Source organism: Dendrobates tinctorius, unplaced genomic scaffold, assembly GCF_039654945.1.
Source record: "Dendrobates tinctorius isolate UK_male_01 unplaced genomic scaffold, ASM3965494v1 ptg000073l, whole genome shotgun sequence".
Lineage (NCBI taxonomy): Eukaryota > Metazoa > Chordata > Amphibia > Anura > Dendrobatidae > Dendrobates > Dendrobates tinctorius.
In genome coordinates, this window is record NW_027361741.1 from 6,969,724 (window position 1) to 6,991,393 (window position 21,670).

Below are 21,670 nucleotides of genomic sequence, written 5' to 3' on the forward strand. Positions count from 1 at the left end.
TAGACAGAGGATATGACCTCTCTGACCCAGACGTCATCGACCACAGAAAGCCAAGGTCCCGAAAAAAGAGACTGCCGCCCACCCTGGGAGAAACTTCTGACGGGGGAAGCCCGTAATGCCTATGAAAATCTAGCGGACCCTACTAACAACCACAATGTTGCTAAATACTAGAGGAACATATCTGGCGGCATCCAGGGAAGCAAAGAGAAGGTATTTCCCTGCATGGGCAATCTGATCTGCTAGATTGGCTAATTCGTCAGGGGGCCCCAGAAAGTCTACGATGACGGAGGAGCCAAGTCTGAGTGGAGACTGCCTTAGACACCCAGGTGGCGTCAAAAGATGGGCAGAGTGCTGTCCCAGAAGCCTCAAAAATAGTCTTTATTACATGAAACATAATTCTGGGAGAATAATAAAGGTTCTATTAGCCCAATTGGACGTATGAAAGTGTATTATATATATTCCCCAAATGACAATAACAAAATATTTTTCCAAGAATTAGGGTACGTGCACAAGCTGCGGAATGCTGTGCGGATTTGACCGCGCGGATTTTGTAAAATCCGCAGGTAAATCTGCAGGTCAAAAGACCTGCGGATTAGCCTGCGGTTTTGCCCTGCGGTTTATCATCTCTACAATGGAGAAGATGGTAAACCGCAGCGGAATCCGCAGAAACAATTGACATGTCAATTCTTTCTGCGGTTTAGAAACCGCAGCAAATCCATGCGGAAAAATCTGCACCGTCTGCACTGCTGTTTTTGATATCCATAGGATATTATGGTACTGTACACCGCAGCAGAAACTGCTGCGGATCCGCAGCGGCCAAATCCGCTGCGGATCCGCAGCAGAATCTGCAGCGCGTGCACACACCCTTAGAGCAGCAGATACTGACGAGAAAAAAAAATAATCATAAGAGGGGATCAAAATACAGTATTTAATGTGTCAGAAGATAGATCAGGGCCGAAAGACACTCCAAGGATGGAAAGGTCACATGATAGTTTTAGCTCCTTTTTTTAAACAATGCTAACTTTGTAGATGCATGGTGTCATGCGTTTCCAGTGGGATGAGATTACACCCATTTCACACATGTACATAGCAGTTGGTTGAAAATACAGTGGCATGTAAAAGTTTGGGCACCTGTAGTCAAAATTACTGTTATCTTGAACAGTTAAGCAAGTTGAAGATGAAATGATCTCTAAAAGGTCTAAAGTAAGAGACACATTTCCTTTGAATTTGATGCAAAAAACAAAATATTGTAATTTTTTACATTTTAAAAATTTTAAAAAGGAAAATGGGCTGATGCAAAAGTCTGGTCACCCTTTGAGATTTGTGTTCTCAGATCATTTTAACCAAGGTTTGAGACCTTATTTAGCCTGTTAGGGTTATGACCTGTTGTGATGAAGGAGTTAACTGCTCCTACCCCCCCCAGGGCCTGTAAGCATATTGAAGGAAGCAGGATTTAGTGCTACAATGTTGAATAGCAAGGCCTTTTAGTATGATAATGAGATAAGGCCCAAAATAGAACTTCAAAGCTTGAGAAGGAACCACGTCAGCATGGGGCAGGAAGGTGCCTGGGGGCCTCAATTAGAATATACCTGTCAGCTAGACACAGAAATGCATATCCATTGTCTCTCCCAGCCTCTCCGGCTCCATCCTAGGATCATGGATTATGAGCACACCTTTCGAGTTATAGACTCCTAAAAAATATCCGCGTGACCCTGAGGAAATCTCGCATCTGCCAGTGCGACTCCTGAGTCGTTGATGGCTCTGGGAACTGAGATATAGAAATTGGCCCTCCACAGCGACCCAATGGGGCCGTGTTTGCTCTCCACACGACAGGCAAAACAAACCGCATTCACTGGCACCTCTCGTGTCCTGATCCGATCATGCTGTAGGAAGTTACCCCCTTTCTTAGATATTGGGAATAAGTTCTGCAGGGAGCTAAAGGGTGGAGATTATTAGCCCACCCTCTGACGCAGGGCGAGGGACCCAGCATGCTTAAGAACAGCAGCACATGGCAGAGACACTCACTCTCACAGAAGAACCAGACGATGATGATCTAAGAAGGAACTGGGGACAGATCTGCCAAGGGGAGCAGCAGCCCACGCTTTGGGGTCTGTCCGGCAACTAAGATTCTTGTACCTGTGGACTGCAGAACTCCCGGCATCGGCATGCAACCTACAATCTGGTAAATTGACCTCCAGCTTAATATCTCTAATTCTTGTACCCTTATTGTTATATTTTACTCTGACTGCAAATCCACTGTAATTCCATTGTATAGCTTACTTTATATTTCTGTAATTATCTAGTGCGCCCTTAAGGCAATTAAACCATAAAATTAATCTTGGGCTGATGCTTTTACTCTGACTACGAATCTTAGAATACCCAGCGGGTAACAGGACATCCTCCCCGGCGGCTATTTGCTCTAGGTGCAGTTCCCTTACTGACCTGAGAGACAAAGGGGGCGCCGGAGAGCTGTGCCTGTGTAGTTACGTCACATTGGTGACGTGGGAGGAACTGGCCTTTCCTCCACACCTGTTCACTATCATTGTTAAGAAAGGCCAGGAGGTGCAAATTTACCAGCTGTGTAAAAACCCAGACTCCTCTAACCTTGTGCCAAAAACAACAGTCATGGGTTTTTCTAAGCAGCTGCGTAGCACTCTGAAAAAGAAAATGGTAGAGGACCAGAAAGCAAACTGTTGCCTTTCCGCAGTTTGAAATGTAATTTAAGAAATGGCAGTAAATGGGTACACTGGAGGTCAAGATAAGGTCTGGAAGACCAAGAAAAATTTCAATGATAGCTGCTTTTAGGGTTAGGATAGAGCGGCAAATCAGAACCCCCGCTTGACTGCAAAAGACCTTCAGAAAGATTTAGCAGACTCTGGAGTTGTGGTGCATTGTCCTACTTTTCAGAGACACCTGCACAAATATCGCCTTCATGGAAGAGGCATCCGAAGCAAACCTCTCCTGCATTCCCACCATGAAATTCAGCTTCAGAAGTATTCAAAAGAAAATCTAAACAAGCCTGATGTAGTTTGGAAGCAAGTCATGTGGACCAGTGAGTTTAAAATAGAACACTTTGGCCACAATGATCAAAGGTATGTGTGGAGAAAAAAGGGTACATAATTTCAAGAAAAGAACATCTTGCCAACCTTAAGCATGGGGGTGGATCAATCATACTTTGGGGTTGCTGAAGTTGAAAAGAGGATGGCTTCTACAAATGGATGATTATCCTAATCACACATCAAAAGCCACAATAGACTACTCAAAAAGGCACAAGCTGAAGGTTTTACAATGGCCCTCACAGTTCCTGATCTGAACAGCTTTGAAAATTTGTAGCTAGACCTCAAAACAGCAGTGCACGCAAGATGACCCATGAATCTCACAGAGCTGGAAAATTTTTCCATGGAAGAATGGATGAAAATCCCTCAAACAAAAGTTGAGACTTCGCTGGCTACAAAAAGCATTTAAAAGCTGTGATACTTGCAAGAGGGGGTGCTACTAGGTATTACCAATGCAGGGTGCCAAAACTTTTGCATGTGCCCATTTTCCTTTTTGTAATTTTTAAAATGTACAGAAAGAATATATATATTTATAAATTATTTTATTTTGCCTAAAATGTAGAGGAAAAGTGTGCTCTTTAACTTTAGCCCTTTTTAGAGATAATTTAATCTTCAACTTGCTTAACTGTTCACAATAACAGTAATTTTGAAGAGGGGTGCCAAACTATTACATGCTTCTGTAATTTTTTACTGCCATGTGGCAGCGGCATACACCCATTTTTTCCTGTGTCCCGCAATGGAGCGATAGAGAAGAGTATCATTTTCAGCTATTGAAAGTAGGGGGAGCATCTGCACACATTTGCCACCTCCCACCAATAAAACAATAGTAATGCTTACTAGCATTGCAATTTGCTGCAAAGGTTTCCTCATCTGTAACACAGCTAAGTTTTTGTAACAAGCTATTTACCTAAGTGTCCATGACACATTTGTTCTATAAAATTTCTTGAAGTGGGAAAGTTGATCAAACCTGGTCATTTCTGCAAGATTGTTGTGCAAAGTAATGTTGTTCCCTGTCAGCATGTGAGTATAGCAGTAAAATTTGCTGCAAAGGTTTCCTCATCTGTAACACAGCTAAGTTTTTGTAACAAGCTATTTACCTAAGTGTCCATCACACTTTTGTTCTATAAAATTTCTTGAAGTGGGAAAGTTGATCAAACCTGGTCATTTCTGCAAGATTGTTGTGCAAAGTAATGTTGTTCCCTGTCGGCATGTGAGTATAGCAGTAAAATCGATCTGGCATGCTAGATTTTGGCATTTTTTGTCTGCTAGTTCCTGTATTTGAAAAGATGCTCTTGGAGATCATAGGCAGAATGTATGTGTTTATGATGGAATTTGGATAAATAGCTGTATAAGATGTAGGAGCAGTAAAATGTCTGTGTCATAGCAAGTTGGGTAAGCTGCAGAACTGTGAATGCAGCTCTTCTATAATAATGTCTGAAACCCAAGAGAACTCTAGGTAAAAGTTATTTAATGATTGATGATGATTATGTTAATATGAAAACACTGAAACCAAATTGAATATTCTTAAAATATTGTTAACATGTTTTTTTTCTATTTGTTTTTGCAGCTATCGTGTCACGATCGGGAACAAGACTTGTGTTTTTGAAAAGGAAAAAGATCCCACTGTACTGAGATCACCATCTACTGGAAAATTACTTCAATATACAGTGGAGGATGGATCACATGTCAATGCAGGAGACTGCTTTGCGGAGATAGAGGTACTTTGCTACACTTCTTGTTTCACTGCAGTTATTTTAATAGATCGGTTATGAACAGGATAATAAAAATAAGAATTCACAAATTACATCATGAATAATAGTAAAAGTAGGAAGATAACCAATATGTGGAAGCACAATAGAAAACCTTTCTTCTCACCTGTGCCATTGGGGGACAACCTGTGTTATAGCTGCTTCCACTACAAGGCAGATATGAAGGAGTAAAGTGTTTGTTCGTACCGCCAGGTATACCTCTCCTACAAGTACTAGCGGAATCCGTTTTAACTTGGCATCTTTATGAGGAAAGGACATCTTTGTGTTTTACATGTCTTCCATTAAGGTTGGGAATACAGAGTTGAACAATCACCCTGATGTCCCACATGAGGAGGGAAGAACAGTGGGGCGTTAACCACCCTGTTACTGGCCCTACCTCCAGAAAAAAGGTGGCACAGCAGAGCTCTACTCTGTTGTCGTTCCCCCCCAGCTATAGGGTCGCCAGTTTCTTCTGACTCTGCTGGTGCCATCTGCCCCAGGGAAAATCACCGAAGGATCAACCATGCTGGTATGAGTGGAAACCACCACAGCGTTATCTAGGTAATTGTATTTCCTAGGTGAACATCTACCTCACTCTTTTATGTTGACTTACTGTATTTTTTTTCCTCCAAAAATGTGGAGGAAAATGGGTGATGCATCTTATAGTCTGGATGTACCGACTCTGGCTGTGGTGGGGAGGTCGGGGAGCGGCATCGGCAGAGCAGCGGGTCACAGAAGGCTGGAGCAAGCGGCTGCGGCTAACTCCTGTGCCCAGTGCTAAAGAGAAATAAATATTTACTGCATTCCACACCCATGGGCGTGAGGGCAATAAATATTCATTTCTCTTTAAAGGGAAGGTGCCACCAGTTTTCTGGTAGTTTATTTTTTGTGAAATGAAGCTTAAACTAGTAATTAAAATGTATTCATGCAATGTTTGCACTGTTTGCAAACATTTCTATATGAAAAATATTATACATTTTTTTTACAAATATATATAATTACCACTAGGGGGAGCATTTTCCGTTTTAGACCTGAAGCAGCTAGTAAGACTTACCAGCTTTACTGTTAGCTGGAAAATTGGGGCAGTAACTGCTGACATCACCATTTCCCACCCCTTTTGGGTGTTCTAGTAACCCTGGGGCAGAATGAAGAGTAGCATCACAGGGCAGTTCCATTTTGTGGGTGACTGACCTTTGATCTGCTATCACCAGCAGTTACTGTCTCTCTTCTATCAGTCTTCATATGTCTCTCCCACCCAGATTACATGATTCTCTCATCCCCCTCCACAATGACTGGCCATTCACTGCAGACCTGCAGCTCCTTATCTTACTGACTGATAAATCACAACTCATGCAGACAGCTCCTGCTCTGATAATGCTGATGGTACACTGTTCCTCCTTGATGTCTTTCCAGTCTCTCTGATACTCTGCCTGCACTTTTCTCCTGCATTTTACTCCTGTCAATGTAGGATCTGTTCTACTGGAAGCAGTACTGCTTATGTTAGCAGATCTGAGGGCTCCATGAAAATGGCAGCAGAACACGCCCAATACTGTGAATTGTGCAGCCCATAGATGCATGCCTAGTTTACAGCAGTGACATCTCCATTATAATTGATAGGGTCGGAGTCAGTCTGTTATCTCCTATGACCATGGGGTGCCGTATTATGACACTGAAAGTGTTGTGCTCTTTCCACACCCCGAGAGGTGAATATTCATTTCTCTTAAGTAGCGGCACACATAATCGCCAGCAACAGCAGGAAGCCGGCGGTTGACACTGTGCATGCTACTGAAGAGCCATGAATACTCACTGCTCTCTGCGCGCACAGTCTCGGCGTGTAGAGCAGTGAGTATTCCAGCAGCTGTGCTCTGCTTGTGAGCAGTGCATGACGTCTCTGCCATGCGCTGCTTACAAGCATAAAGCAGCTGCTGGCATTGGAACAAGATGATGTGAGGAATCGCCGGGAAGGCAAGTGCAATGGTTTGTAAATTTTTTTTTTTAATGTGTTCTGATGGGGCCATGCATACCAGGATGGGGGTATGGTCCAATTATAAGGATGGGGTCATTTATACTAGGATCAGGATGGGGGCCAATCATACCAGAATAGGGATGGGGTCATGCATACTAGGTCGAGATGGGGGGCATGCATACTAGGATGAGATGGGGCCCTGCATACCAGGATAAGTGTGAGGGCCCTGCATACCAGGATGAGATGGGGGTCCTGCATACCAGGACTGCATACTAGGATAGGGATGAGGGTGATCATTCCTGCCTGGATAGGGATGAGAGGGACCATTCCTACCAAGATAGGGATGAGGGGGTCATGCACACCAGGATAGGGATGAGAGGGCCAGGTGTATCAAGATGTGGATGAGAAGACCATATATACCAGGATTAAGTACAGAATTGACCACATTTTTTTCTTCAATTTTTTTTTCCCCTAATTTCCTCCTCTAAAACCTAGGTGCGTCTTATGGTCCAATGAGTCTTATAGTCCGAAAAATACGATATACAGTTGTGGCCAAAAGTATTGACACCCCTGCAATTTTGTCAGATAATACTCAGTTTCTTCCTGAAAATGATTGCAAACACAAATTATTTGGTATTATTATCTTCATTTAATTTGTCTTAAATGAAAAAAACACAAAAAGAATGGTCCTAAAGCCAAATTGGATATAATTCCACACCAAACATAAAAAAGAGGGTGGACAAAAGTATTGGCACTGTTCGAAAAATCATGTGATGCTTCTCTAATTTGTGTAATTAACAGCACCTGTAACTTACCTGTGGCACCTAACAGGTGTTGGCAATAACTAAATCACACTTGCAGCCAGTTGACATGGATTAAAGTTGACTCAACCTCTGTCCTGTGTCCTTGTGTGTACCACATTGAGCATGGAGAAAAGAAAAAAGACCAAAGAACTGTCTGAGGACTTGAGAAACCAAATTGTGAGGAAACATGAGCAATCTCAAAGCTACAAGTCCATCTCCAAAGACCAGAATGTTCCTGTGTCTACCGTGCGCAGTGTCATCAAGAAGTTTAAAGCCCATGGCACTGTGGCTAACCTCCCTAGATGTGGACGGAAAAGAAAAATTGACAAGAGATTTCAACGCAAGATTGTGCGGATGTTGGATAAAGAACCTCGACTAACATCCAAACAAGTTCAAGCTGCCCTGCAGTCCGAGGGTACAACAGTGTCATCACGTACTATCCGTCGGCGTCTGAATGAAAAGGGACTGTATGGTAGGAGACCCAGGTAGACCCCACTTCTTACCCCGAGACATAAAAAATGCCAGTCTGGAGTTTGCCAAAACTTACCTGAAAAAGCCTAAAACATTTTGGAAGAATGTTCTCTGGTCAGATGAGACAAAAGTAGAGCTTTTTGGGCAAAGGCATCAACATAGAGTTTACAGGAGAAAAAAAGACATTCAAAGAAAAAAACACGGACCCTACAGTCAAACATGGCGGAGGTTCCCTGATGTTTTGGGGTTGCTTTGCTGCCTCTGGCACTGGACTGCTTGAGCGTGTGCATGGCATTATGAAGTCAGAAGACTACCAACAAATTTTGCAGCATAATGTAGGGCCCAGTGTGAGAAAGTAGGGTCTCCCTCAGAGGTCATGGGTCTTCCAGCAGGACAATGACCCAAAACACACTTCAAAAAGCACTAGAAAATGGTTTGAGAGAAAGTACTGGAGACTTCTAAGGTGGCCAGCAATGAGTCCAGACCTGAATCCCATAGAACACCTGTGGAGAGATCTAAAAATGGCAGTTTGGAGAAGGCACCCTTCTAATATCAGGGGCCTAAAGTGGGAGATTTGTACAAGGTAAAAGGGATTTTGAATAAGGAGGGCTATCACTCTATTTTGCAACGCCATGCCATACCCTGTGGACAGAGCTTGATTGGAGCCAATTTCATCCTACAACAGGACAATGACCCAAAGCACACCTCCAAATTATGCAAGAACTATTTAGGGAAGAAGCAGGCAGCTGGTGTTCTGTCTGTAATGGAGTGGCCAGCGCAGTGACCAGATCTCATCCCCATTGAGCTGTTGTGGGAGCAGCTTGACCGTATGGTACGCAAAAAGTGCCCATCAAGCCAAACCAACTTGTAGGAGGGGCTTCTGGAAGCATGGGGTGAAATTTCTCCAGATTACCTCAGCAAATTAACTGCTAGAATGCCAAAGGTCTGCAATGCTGTAATTGCTGCAAAGGGAGCATTCTTTGACGAAAACAAAGTTTGAAGGAGAAAATTATTATTTCAAATAAAAATCTTTTTTTTGAACCTTGTCAATGTCTGGACTAGATTTTAAATTCATTTGTCAACTCATTTGATTAATAAAAGTATGAGTTTTCATGGAAAACACAAAATTCAAACTTTTGAACGGTAGTGTATGTTTAATGTTCAAATATGGCACGAATATGTCAAAATCAGATTTGTGGACAAAAACCGAACAAATTAGCTCATTTCTAGTCATATGCCCACTTCCACCCCATTACTGTGTGCTTTTCCTGTTGCATGTCTGCAAACAAGGCTCTTTCTGCTGATACAACAGTCTGTTTTTCCTTGGTTCCTTGCTGTTTTGATCTACCAGGTAGATTCTGCCAGTGTTGGTTTCCTGTTAGTCTCATCTTACGCATCTGCCATTTTTGCAGCGCAACAGTGCTCGTCAATTTTGTCATCCTATTCAATCTTTGTTGTGTTACCATGGTAGATCCCAAGGTGAGCTTTCCAGGCAGGGAACAGCAGAAGTTTGCCACTTAGCTTGCTCCACTGTAGTACTAATTGTGAGTACAGCCAGTCAGAACCCATCTAGAACCCATCTACACTAAATGTATGAGACCTAGGCAGCCTGTCAGCCCCCACTGGGTACCGAACCAGAGTGGGAGTGTTCTCTGGTGTCATCTGTATCAGACCTCTCTATGGAATATAGATCCATCGGGACATTCTGGGTCGTTTAAAATGAATGTCAGCAGGTTTTTGCTAGCTTGCCTGAGAGCAGCATAATGTAGAGAAAGATACTCTGAATCCAACAATATATCACTTAGTTTACTGGGTATCACATTCAGAGTTTTTAGATTTGGCAATTTAACAGAGCTACGAAAGCTGCCCCCGCCCACACCAGGATTTCAGTGCAAATAGCTATAGACGGTGAGGTGCTTATCACAGAAGGGGGCGGAGTCAAATTTAGGCTCACAGCTGCTGTGTCCAAGCAAAGATAAGTTCCTACTGCTAAAATAATCACTGCAAGTAAGCAAGGAGAGGCATCTCTGAAATCTGTGTTTTAACCCCCACAGAATGCTGTGTTGTGATTACCTAGCAAAAACCTGCTGACAGATTCCCTTAAACTCCACAAGGAACATGTGGAAGATCCTGTTAACCCATTCCCAATCCTCACTGTACTAGTACTGTTCTGCGGGAACTTCATTTCCGTCCAGAGCAGTACTGGTATTGTGGCACGATAACCGCGGCCTCACTCTGAGCGCCGCGGTGATCGGGTGCGGGTTTCAACTGTATGTGACAGCTGACACCCCGCAGCAACGCTCTCGATCAGTGCTATCACCGATCGTAGGATTTTAACCCCTCTGCCGCTGTCAGTACCGACAGCGGCATAGAGAACAATCGCGATGCGATCTCATTGTTCCTGTGGTCTCCATGGAGACCCCCGACTCGAAGATGGCCACGGGATCCTTCTGGATCTTTCAGTGAAGTGGCTTGTCAGCTCCTGCTGAGAGCAGGCGCTGGCAAGCCTCCTACACTGCCTGTCAGATCGCTGATCTGACACAGTGCTATGCAAAGTGTCAGACCAGCGATCTGACTTTATAGAGTAACTAGCTGAAGAGCCGGCGCTGTCCGGGCATAGTAACTAACTACGGTTAGTTATAACAAATTATATATTATATATACCAAATTATAAATAAATATATATATATATATATATATATATATATATATATATATATATATAGCTGAGTGTATAGCCCTAATTTTTTCTGCTAGAGGTTCAATCACCAAAGCAAATATAAGGGGTGATAACGGACACCCCTGTCTTGTCCCATTGGTGATAAAAAAAAAAAAACCTATCCGACATCATTCCCGAGATAGAGACTGACGCTGATGGGTGAGAATATAACAGAGTAATTGCCTTAAAAATATTACCCTTAAATCCGAACCTGGTTAAGACCTCAAACAAATATCCCCAATGCACCCGATCGAACGCCTTCTCCACATCAAATGATAGGAGCAGAGAAGGCGTCAGATTCCCCCTCGCCACGTGAATGAGATTAATCATTCGTCTGGTAGCGTCCAATGTCTGTCTAGATTTAATAAATCCGACCTGGTCCCTGTGCACCAGGGAAGGGATTATATCAGAGATTCTATTTGCTAAAATGTTGGAGTACAGCTTGAGGTCTGTATTTAAAAGGGATATTGGCCTAAAATTATTTGGATGGTCAGGTGATTTGCCTGTCTTAGGGAGGGGAACTATGGTTGCTTGTAACATTTCGTCGCGTATTTTGCCCGTTTCAAATATGTTTTGGAAGACTAATAGGTGTGGGGACAAAATTTGGTAGAATAACTTCAAGTATTCATTGGTTATACCATCTGGTCCTGGGGATTTGTTATTTTTGGTTGCTTGAATGGTTTGTTGGATTTCTTTTTAGCTTATGGGTTGGTTTATTACCATCAGTTTATCCTCTGGGATTTGGGGTAGGGATATGCTGTTCAAAAAATTATTAATTAGATCCCCATTTGGTTGTGGGATCAGATTATTGCTCTCGAGATTATAGAGAGAAGAATAATATTTTGCGAAGGTATTCGAAATTTCTTAAGGGTTGTAAATTTTATTCTTTTGGGAGTCTTGTATATATGGGCTATTTTTTGCTTTGTTAATCTCGCTTTGATCTTGTTGGCTAGTATTTTATTCGCCTTATTCCCTTGCCAATAATATTTTGCTTTATTTCTCCTCAAGTTATGCTCATATTTATATTGGAGCAGCTGATATAATTCATATCTTGCCTTATGTAGTTTCCCATATACCATGTTTGAAGGATTCTGTTTATGGGTGTCCTCCAGTGTTGCTATATTTTTGTTTAGCTCTTCTATTTGTCGCATTCTTAATTTCTTGTGTTGAGCTGCTATCTGTATTAGTCGCCCTCTTATATAGGCCTTGTGGGTGCACCACACTGTGGTCGGAGACACATCGGGGGTACTATTGATATTAAAATATTCTTGGAGGAGGTCACTTACTTGGGATTTGATGTTATCTGAGGATATTAGAAAGTTATTAATTCTCAACGGGGAATAATTTACCTTATTGTACATCTCTTTAATTTGGCAAGTTACAGGGGCATGGTCCGACCAGGTTATTTTTCCAATTTTTGCTGACTGTATATTCTGCAGGAGCCATTTATCCATTACCAGTAGATCTATTCTTGAAAATATTTTATGTGGGTGGGAGTAATACGTATAATCCCGCTCAGAAGCGTGAATGACTCTCCACTTATTCAATTCTTCTGACATGAGACACTGGGATAACGCATGGGACTGGGGTTTTTTTCTTCGAGCACCAGGATTTGTCTAGACTGGGGATTGGAGTGGTGTTAAAATCCCCACAAATTAGCAGGGATCCTTGTTAAATTTTAGATAATTTAGTTATAAGCTCTTTAATGAAGGTGATTTGACCTGAATTGGGTGCGTATATGGATGTGATTGTATACACTTTATTATTGATATTGCATATTAATATTTTATATCTGCCTTCTTCATCTAGAACGCTATCAATAAGTTGGAACGCTATAGTATCTTTTATTGCAATCGCTACACCTCTCTTCTTTTTTGCCACATATGACACATTGATATGGAGATAGTTTCTTTGTTGTAATCTATGCGCATCTTCACGGTTTAGATGTGTTTCTTGGACACTTGTCTGCCTTAAGTTTCTGGGCTTCCTTCCAAAGTAACGATCTTTTAAAGGGGCTATTTAGACCTTTTGCATTGATGCTTGAAATCTGAAATACCATCGGTTGCAGTAGTAAGTAAAGGTATCAATAAGTCACCAAATATGGGGCAATAATTGGGAAAATGAAGGGGTTGAGGTTATTAACAACAACTATAACAAGTACAACTTGTACAACTCAGAGTCCGGTTCTATGTGAGCCAACTGGATATTCGTCCCTATTCAGTATTTGGGGGGGGGGGGGGGCGGGGGTTTGAGAATAGAGAAAAGAAAATATTATTCTCATGTCCCTTCAACCTGCCAGCAAAACAAAAAAAAAAATGCCAGCAGTGGGGTGTCCCGGCATAGGCACACGGGGGCCACATAAAGTCACAGTATACTTGCGCGGGGATTAGGTCCATTCTTTGCTCAGCGTCGGGTGGGGGCGGGTCTCTTCTTTACCGGGGAGCTAGCGTGTTCATCCACTGATGCCAGGGAACACTCCTGGAGCAGGGTCATGGCCTCTGGGGGACACAAGGATGTGAGTTACTCCGTTCTTCGTCACGATGAGCTTTACCAGATATGCCCACTTGTAGGTGATATTGTTGTCCCGTAGAATCTTGGTTGCAGATGAAAATTCCCGCCTCCTGTTCAGGGTGGTTGCGGACAAATCTATTAAAACCAAGATGCTCCGAAATCTTTTTGGAAGATCCTGCTTTGCTGTCGCTGCCCTGGTCACTGCCTCCTTGAATTGGTTGAAGTGCAGCCTGGCTATCACGTCCCGTGGTGCGGAACTGTGAGCCGACTTTGGCTTAGGGATCTGATGCGCCCTGTCAATCAACAGGTCTCTTTGATCTGCCGACGGCACTAGTGTTGTAAAAAAAAATTCCGTTAGAAACTCATTTAAGGCATCCGCAGTCTCACACTCAGGGATTCCTCTGAAGCGCAAGTTATTGCGCCTGGAACGGTCTTCTAAGTTTGCAGGCTTCAGTTTTAGGGCCATGATTTCTTCGTCCGCTTCATTATGCGCATCCACAAGATAGTTATGCGCTGTAGTATATTCTTCCAGTTTCACCTCTATATGTGAGGTTCTGTCGCCAATCTTCGTAATTTCTTTATGTAGCGCAGTGAAAGCCGTTGTGATATCAGTATGAATGGCTTGTTTCAGGTTTTCCAGCAGGGATCTGAGTGTGGCTAAAGTGACTGGGGTAGAATTGGAGTCTTTAATTAGGAGATTGTGAGGAGATTGTCAGGGCTGTGCTTTGTAACTGAAGATCATCAGGCTCTGGACCTCCAACACTTTTAGCAGGGGAGAGGAGCAGGGACTGCAGCGCTGGTGAGAAGTTCTGTGTGATCAGGGTATTAGCAGCTTTATTGGGGGTGTGGGGCTGGTGATGTGCTTCATTGTGCGGCTCTGAGCTCTGCCGCACACTGTTACTGCTCCTGCTGCTGCCGGCGGCTGCGTGGTGAGATTCGCGGCCGTCATCTTGGATCCGACTGCCCACTGCCTCAAAGACCTGGACCTTGCCTGGTGCCTGCTCCCTCCTCCTTCCTCGCATCATTATTACTGCGCTCTGATCTCCGGTGCCTCCGCCACTCCTGCATCCTGAATTGGCCTCCTCCGGTAACCCTCCTGCTGTTCGAGCCACTTATTTAGTACTGGTGGCTGGGGAGCACGGGCCACACAGGTCCGCTCAGCTCCACATCCGGTCATGCCCCCCCGTTTTTTATTTTCATTTTACAGGAGACCATGGCTTCACTGGAATGGGCATTAGGTGAGTATAACTGATATTTTTAAATAAAAAAGTGTTTTTTATTTCAAATAAATGACTTTACTCTGGCTGCATTTACAATATAACTATAGGGTTATTAATGGATAGCCATCTTATAGACGCCTCTACATTACTTCGCCATGGGCTTGGTGTCATCGGAAAAAAAAAAGCAACGCCTCAAAAGAGGGCTGAAAATCCTCCAAAAATTCAAAAATACAGCTGAAAAAAGGGCAGCACCGCTTACCTGCCCAGGTGTCTCAACAAATGCACTACAGGATACAGCCAGCCCATATACCAAGATGTTGGCAACACAGGTGCAAAATACAAAATAAACAGTCACTCACAGCCTACCAATTAATGGAGGAGGTGACTGCTTAGTATTTGTTTGCACGATAGAGGCTTGTATAAGGCGCTGTTCACATGAAGGTAATGCATAGTGTCTTGTTCATAGCCTATTAGTCATTGCCTTCCATACACTAATGACTTACAGCCAAAGCTAACAGACAGTTCTCCCATCCTCCTCCTTCTCGACCTGTCCTCTGCCTTAGACACAGTCGACCACTGCCTACTGCTACAGATTCCTTCTTCCCTTGGCATCAAAGACCTTGCCCTGTCCTGGATTGCCTCATACCTTTCTGACCGCACATTCAGCGTTTCCCACTCCCACACTACCTCCTCATCCCGCCCTCTCTCTGTTGGAGTCCCCCAAGGCTCTGTCCTGGGGACCCTACTTTTTCCATCTATACTCATGGCCTAGGACAACTCATAAAGTCCCATGGCTTCCAGTACCACCTGTATGTGGACGACACTCAGATCTACCTCTCTGGCCCAGATGTCACCTCTCTGCTGTCCAGAATCCCGGAGTGTCTATCAGCCATATCCTCCTTTTTCACCTCTCGCTCCCTAAAACTCAATGTAGTCAAAACTGAACTGCTCTTGTACATGCCCTCATCATCTCCCGCCTTGACTACTGCAACACTCTCCTCTGTGGCCTCCCTGCCAACTCTCTTGCACCACTCCAGTCTGTCCTCAACTCTGCTGCCAGACTAATCCACCTCTCTCCTCGCTACTCCCCTGTCTCTCCCTTCTGCAAATTCCACCACTGGTTCCCAATTCACCAACAAATCCAGTTCAAACTACTAACACTGACCTACAAAGCCATCAACAACCTTTCCCCTCCCTATATCTCTGAACTAATCTCCCAATATCTTCCCTCACGTAATCTTTGATCCTCCCAAGACATCCTACTCTCCTCCATACTTATTCGTTCCTCACACAACCGCCTCCAAGATTTCTCCTGAATATCCCCTATCCTCTGGAATTCCATGCCTCAACACGTCCGATTATCCACCACCCTCGGATCCTTCAAACGGAACCTGAAAACCCATCTTTTCAGGAAAGCTTATAACCTGCAATAACCATTCTGCCGCCTCACCACTGCCCGAACTGCCACCTCAAAACCACCAGAGCTGCTGCACCCCCGACCTTCTGTCTCTTCCCCACTATCCCATAGAATGTATGTCTGCAAGGACAGGGTCCTCTCCCCTCTGTACCAGTCAGTCACTGTAAATTTGTTTGCTGTTAACGATATCTATAACTTTGTATGTAACACCCCTTCTCATGTACAGCACCATGGAATTAATAACGCTATAAAAATAATAATATAGTATAGTGGGCCTACTAAGTCCTCCATACAGTATAGTGGTTTACTTAGTGCTTCATATAGTATAATGGCCCCACAGTGCGCCTCAAAACCACCAGAGCTGCTGCACCCCCGACCTTCTGTCTCTTCCCCACTATCCCATAGAATGTAAGTCCGCAAGGACAGGGTCCTCTCCCCTCTGTACCAGTCAGTCACTGTAAATTTGTTTGCTGTTAACGATATCTATAACTTTGTATGTAACACCCCTTCTCATGTACAGCACCATGGAATTAATGGCGCTATATAAATAATAATAATATAGTATAGTGGGCCCACTAAGTCCTCCATACAGTATAGTGGTTTACTTAGTGCTTCATATAGTATAATGGCCCCACAGTGCGCCATACAGTATAATGCCCCCTCGTAGTGCTCTATACAGTATAATGGCCCCACATAGTCCTCCATACAGTGTAAGGGGCCCCACGTTGTCTTCCATACAGCAATGTAATGGGCACCACATTGTCCTCCATACAGCAATGTAATGGGCACCACATTTTCCTCCATACAGTATAACGGGTCCCTATATTTCCTTCCATACAGTATAATCAGCACACAGAGTCCTCCATACAGTGTAATGATTCCACGTAGTGCTTCATATAGTATAATAATTCCCCCACTACTCCGGACTCGTCATATATCAAAGTCCTACGTGTGGGTACACGCGTCATCTTCTCAACATTACTGCTGCTACCACTCTTTTGCACGCGCGCCATCCCTATAGCACTAGCGCCACCACTCTTGCCCTCCTCAGCACGCGCACAGCCTGATGGGACGGTGGACGTGCAGAGGAGAGTGGCGGTAGCAATGAAGGGGATGGCGCGCGGGCTGAGAACACGGTGCGCATGACCACCAGGAGGGCTCTGCGTGCCCCCTCTGGCACGCATGCCATAGGTTTGCCACCACTGTCCTAGGGACTGCTTTGGAATATGACCTGGTCCTTTGTTCCTCAATGGCATGGATGAGGCAATTGGCATGGATGAGGCAATTGGCTTTTTGTACTTACCTGTGAAAGCCTAGTCTCGTACTGTCCATTGAGTGACACAGGACTCAACCATTGGCACCCTTTTTTTTTTATTGAAATTGACCGCTCTCTACAAGAGTTTCGTCAATCTCTGTATATGTGATGTTCAAATTCGCGCATTTGTTCTTCTTACTGCTAGCTGCAAACTCATTAGGTTAATGGCTGTAGGAGTTGTATTGTTGATAGGACTAATAAAAACTTAATTACTTAGTGTCACTTAGTGGCAATAGCTATAACCAATGGCCCTGTGTTGCCCATGGGATGGTATGAGAAAAGGCTGTTATTCGAGAAAAGGCACTATAAAAAGACAAATTTTTAATTTGCTTCAATACATTTTATTTGCTTAACGTTTCAATGGGTTGTTTGCAGGTAATGAAGATGGTTATGACATTACTAGTACAGGAGTCTGGTCATATTCACTTTGTAAAGCGTCCTGGAGCTGTCCTAGAATCTGGTTGTGTTATGGCCCGTATTGATTTGGATGACCCATCAAAAGTCCATCAAGTAAGTAATAGATACTGTCAAGATATCTGTACAGTTGTATGTACATCCTGTCTATATTATTTTAAAAAAGAATGCTAATTGTCAACTTTTCAAATTTTATTTTATTTTTATTTTGGGGTGGAGGATTAAATTGTTCTCTCTATTTAATATTTAGGCAGAACTTTACACTGGAGACCTCCTTCCGCAGCAAACCCTGCCCATCATTGGAGAGAAGCTTCACCAGGTCTTCCACAATGTCCTTGAGAATCTAATCAATGTGATGAATGGATACTGTTTGCCAGAACCATACTTCACATCTAAAGTTAGTTTTTCATTTTAATTTACTTTATAAATCTTTTCCAGTTCTTAGACAATGCAGACTTTGACTAGAGTCTGAAATTTCACTAGATTTATTATAGTGGTTTATGCTGTTTGATAACTCATATTGTCATATTTTAAGACTGTCTAGACTAAGCTTACACCACTTTTTAGTTTGCCTACTTTGCATCAGAAATAAATATGGTCCCAGTCATGAAAGACAGTTTCAATTTTTGCCACAAATTACACCAGCTTGATAAAGGTAATCATGCGGGATTTATTGTGGTGCTACTTAAATTTATGATGTAATGTATCACTGAACTGTTTTCATTTAAGGTCAAAGAATGGGTGCTCAAGATGATGAAGACCCTGAGGGATCCTTCTCTTCCTCTTCTAGAGATACAGGAAATTATGACAAGTGTATCCACAAGGATTCCACCTACTGTAGAAAAAGCTATACGTAAAGTCATGGCTCAGTATGCCAGCAATATCACCTCAGTCTTGTGTCAGTTCCCCAGCCAACAGGTGAGCTTGCATTTACTTGTATCCTCTACTTAGCTGAGCTGCATTAAAAGCAAGTGTGTTGTGGATGCACATGAAAAAAATGATTTTTCTCAGTTGTTGCCTTTGGTAAGTATAATTGCACTAAGTCCTCTTCAAATGCAATCCAATTGTATGATTTTTCTTTTGTTAGGGTGTCTTTCCCCATAACATTGGCTGGATTTGAGATCTTTGTGTATCCATGGCCAATCTGTCTTTATTCTCTCATATATAGCACATAGCACAGCATCAGCTTCTATCCTGCACTTATTTCAGCAAAGCCTGTGTTCTCTATCCTCCCTGAAACTGGACATCCTTGCCCGCAAGGTGTTGATCTTTATACAGCCCTCTTTCTTTCCTTGTTGAGATCCCTAAGGTCTCCTTCACACATCAGTACATATGGTGACAGTTTTCACACATACTGGAGACACACAAGCACACCCGTAATGATCTATGGAGCTGCACACATGTCCGTGTGACCCACACCACACGTAGACATGTCTGTTTTTTTTTTACAGCAGCACAAATGACATAGTGTGACATCCCTGTGCCATCTGTGTGACACGTATCGGAATAGAAATGACAGGTGATTATGTGTTGAGATGTGCAAAGATATGAGGTAGGTAAATAGATATGGTGTACATAGGTTGATAGATATGAGATAGATGGATAGCTAGATAGCTTTTGGGGCAGATGGATAGCTAGATATCCATACTATATAATTAGCGCTTTGTAGTTGTAGTTTACTGTACTTGTATTAAGCAAATAAATGAATGAAAAAAATTACTTTAGGTCCCCCCCCTTATTTTTGATGACCAGCAAAAGTAAAGCAGATTGCTGCGGGCTATATTATCAGGCTGGGAAGGTCTCTGCTTATTGGGCCTTTCCCAGCTTAAAAATACCAGCACACAGCCACCCCAGAATTGGCGCATCACATTAGATGCTCCAATTCTGGCACTTTGCTTAGCTCTTACCGATTGCTCTGGTTCAGTGACAGTATGGGTAATTGTAGTTGAGCTTGATGTTAACTGTTATTTCTCGTTCGCCTTATTGGGGGACACCGAGACCATGGGTGTATGCTGCTGCCACTAGGAGGCTGACACTATGCACAAAAAAGGTTAGCTCCTCCTCCACAGTGTACACCCCACCGACCGGCAGGAAATTCCTCAGTTTAGCTTAGTGTCAGTAGGAGGTGGACACGGGTCTTTCATTAGACCCATATCTACCTCGTTGTGCGTCGTTTCTTTTCAGGTTATCCAGAGGGATACAGAGTGAAGAGTCACATCTGTAGTCCCACAAAGAGACTATGAGTACGGCGTGTACTGCCACCCCGTATCCTCATAGGTCCTCTACAGCAGGACCAGGAGCCCCCTAACACGGATGTGTGTCAGGTGATCCAGATGGTCCTCGTTCCCCGTCTCCCACCCACTCGCCTACCAGAGCCTGTCGGTCGGATGAGGCGCGGATACCCTTCTACAGGAATGACAACACATGCTGGATGAAGGTACCTTTATTCACAGGTTACATCAGAGACAGATCAGGCAGGGTAAGTATGAGGCCCCGAGTCCCATTCTCCTCAGCAACTCCAGTCACGGATCCTTCGGGAGCGGTTGCTGTGGCAGTGCTGCGACGCCGCCTCCCGGTGGCCGCCGCAGTTAATTCAGGCCCCGGCTGGTTATCGGCCTGTTCTGCCGCAACTTCGCCCCCAGTGCATTCCTAGGGGGGTTTTTTCTCCCGTCCGGCCCAACGATCCTCGGGAGCCGTCACCGCGGCAGTGCTGCGGGGCCTCCGCGCCACCCCGCGCTGACAGGCGGCCGCCTCATCTAATCCGGGCCCCGGCTTCATCTTGGGCCTTGTCCTGCGTCGCGGCCATGCCCCCCGCCTTCTTTCTCGGGCGGGCTTTCCTCCCGCCCGCTTTAAGCCCGCCCACCGCCTTCTCCCCTCACTCTAGGTCTCCCTGAAGCGGCGCTGTCTCCACTCCCAGTCTAGAGGACGGCGCCATTTTAGCATCGGTGGTTAGCCCCGCCCATCTTCCTCGGTCTCTGCAGGGAAGAGCGCGCTTCCTGTTCTGTTCTCAGGCTGCCGCCATTTTCGCAGCCTGTCAGCCGGACGCTGTCCTATCTGCCGTGCCCACTGCAAGCCCAGACGAGCCGTGCACCTTCATTTGCTAGAAGCTGTGACAGGACACCGGACCGTGAGTAGCTCTGCAACTGCAGACTGACACCCTCCTCTGCCTCCTGTCCCCCAACCTTCCGGCACTGCTTCAGTGACTGTCCTTCAATATGTCTAATTCTAAGTCTGACCGCTCTCGTCCTCCTGCCTCCTCTTGCATCTTAGTTAAGTACTTTGCGTGCTCTTCTTGCAATCGCAAACTTCCCTCAGGTCAGTCCACTCCCCTCTGCCTAGACTGCAGCAATCCAATTCAGCCCGACGCCGTCCAGGAGCCATCTACTGCTCCATGCGAGCGCGAACCCCCCATTCCTAGCTGGGCTTCGTCTCTATCACAATCAGTGGCAGACCTCACCAAGGTGTCTCAGTCCCTAGTAGCCGTTCTCGATAAGTTGCCCCTGGACACTTCTGCAGGGTCCAGCAGGTCTCAAGAGATTCCATGTGAGCCAGCCAGTCTTAGTCGCAAAAGACCCAGGCAGGATCTCCAGCCGGAATCCTCTCCTTGTCCCATCTCACCGCATAGTCCTTCTCAGCAGCCTCCCTCCAGGGCCTCCTCTCCCGAGTCAGGTGAAGCGTTCTCGGACAGGTCATCTGATGGGGTTTTAGAGCTGGATTCGGACCAGGATGCGAATATGAAGGTTACGGTGCAGGACCTCATTGCAGCGATTCACCATACCTTCGACATTGCTGACTCCTCTGCGAAATCCTCAGATCAGGAGGTTTCGTTCAGACGGTCGGAAACACCCTCCAGGGTATTTCCTTTCCATTCCGAGTTTGGAAAGATTTTTACCAAGCAAAGAGCAGATCCGACCAGACGCTTTCAAAGAGGAAAGCGTCTCGGCGTGCTGTACCCGTTTGCCAAAGAGCTCGGTGGACCCACCCGTGTCCAGACTTTCTAATAACACGGTTCTCCCGCTTTCAGGGGTGG

General features: G+C 44.5%; 1 protein-coding gene across 5 annotated transcripts in view; it reads left to right on the forward strand.

Annotated features, from left to right (window-relative positions):
* The window catches only part of ACACB (acetyl-CoA carboxylase beta), a 398,726-nt gene that overhangs the window by 238,420 nt on the left and 138,636 nt on the right, over nt 1-21,670 (forward strand). For all 5 annotated transcript variants that reach the window (XM_073582603.1, XM_073582604.1, XM_073582605.1 and 2 more), the window contains 4 exons: nt 4,624-4,774; nt 17,602-17,736; nt 17,891-18,037; nt 18,370-18,558. In XM_073582603.1, coding sequence (XP_073438704.1) covers nt 4,624-4,774; nt 17,602-17,736; nt 17,891-18,037; nt 18,370-18,558 — 622 coding nt within the window. The remainder of the gene's footprint in view (nt 1-4,623; nt 4,775-17,601; nt 17,737-17,890; nt 18,038-18,369; nt 18,559-21,670) is intronic.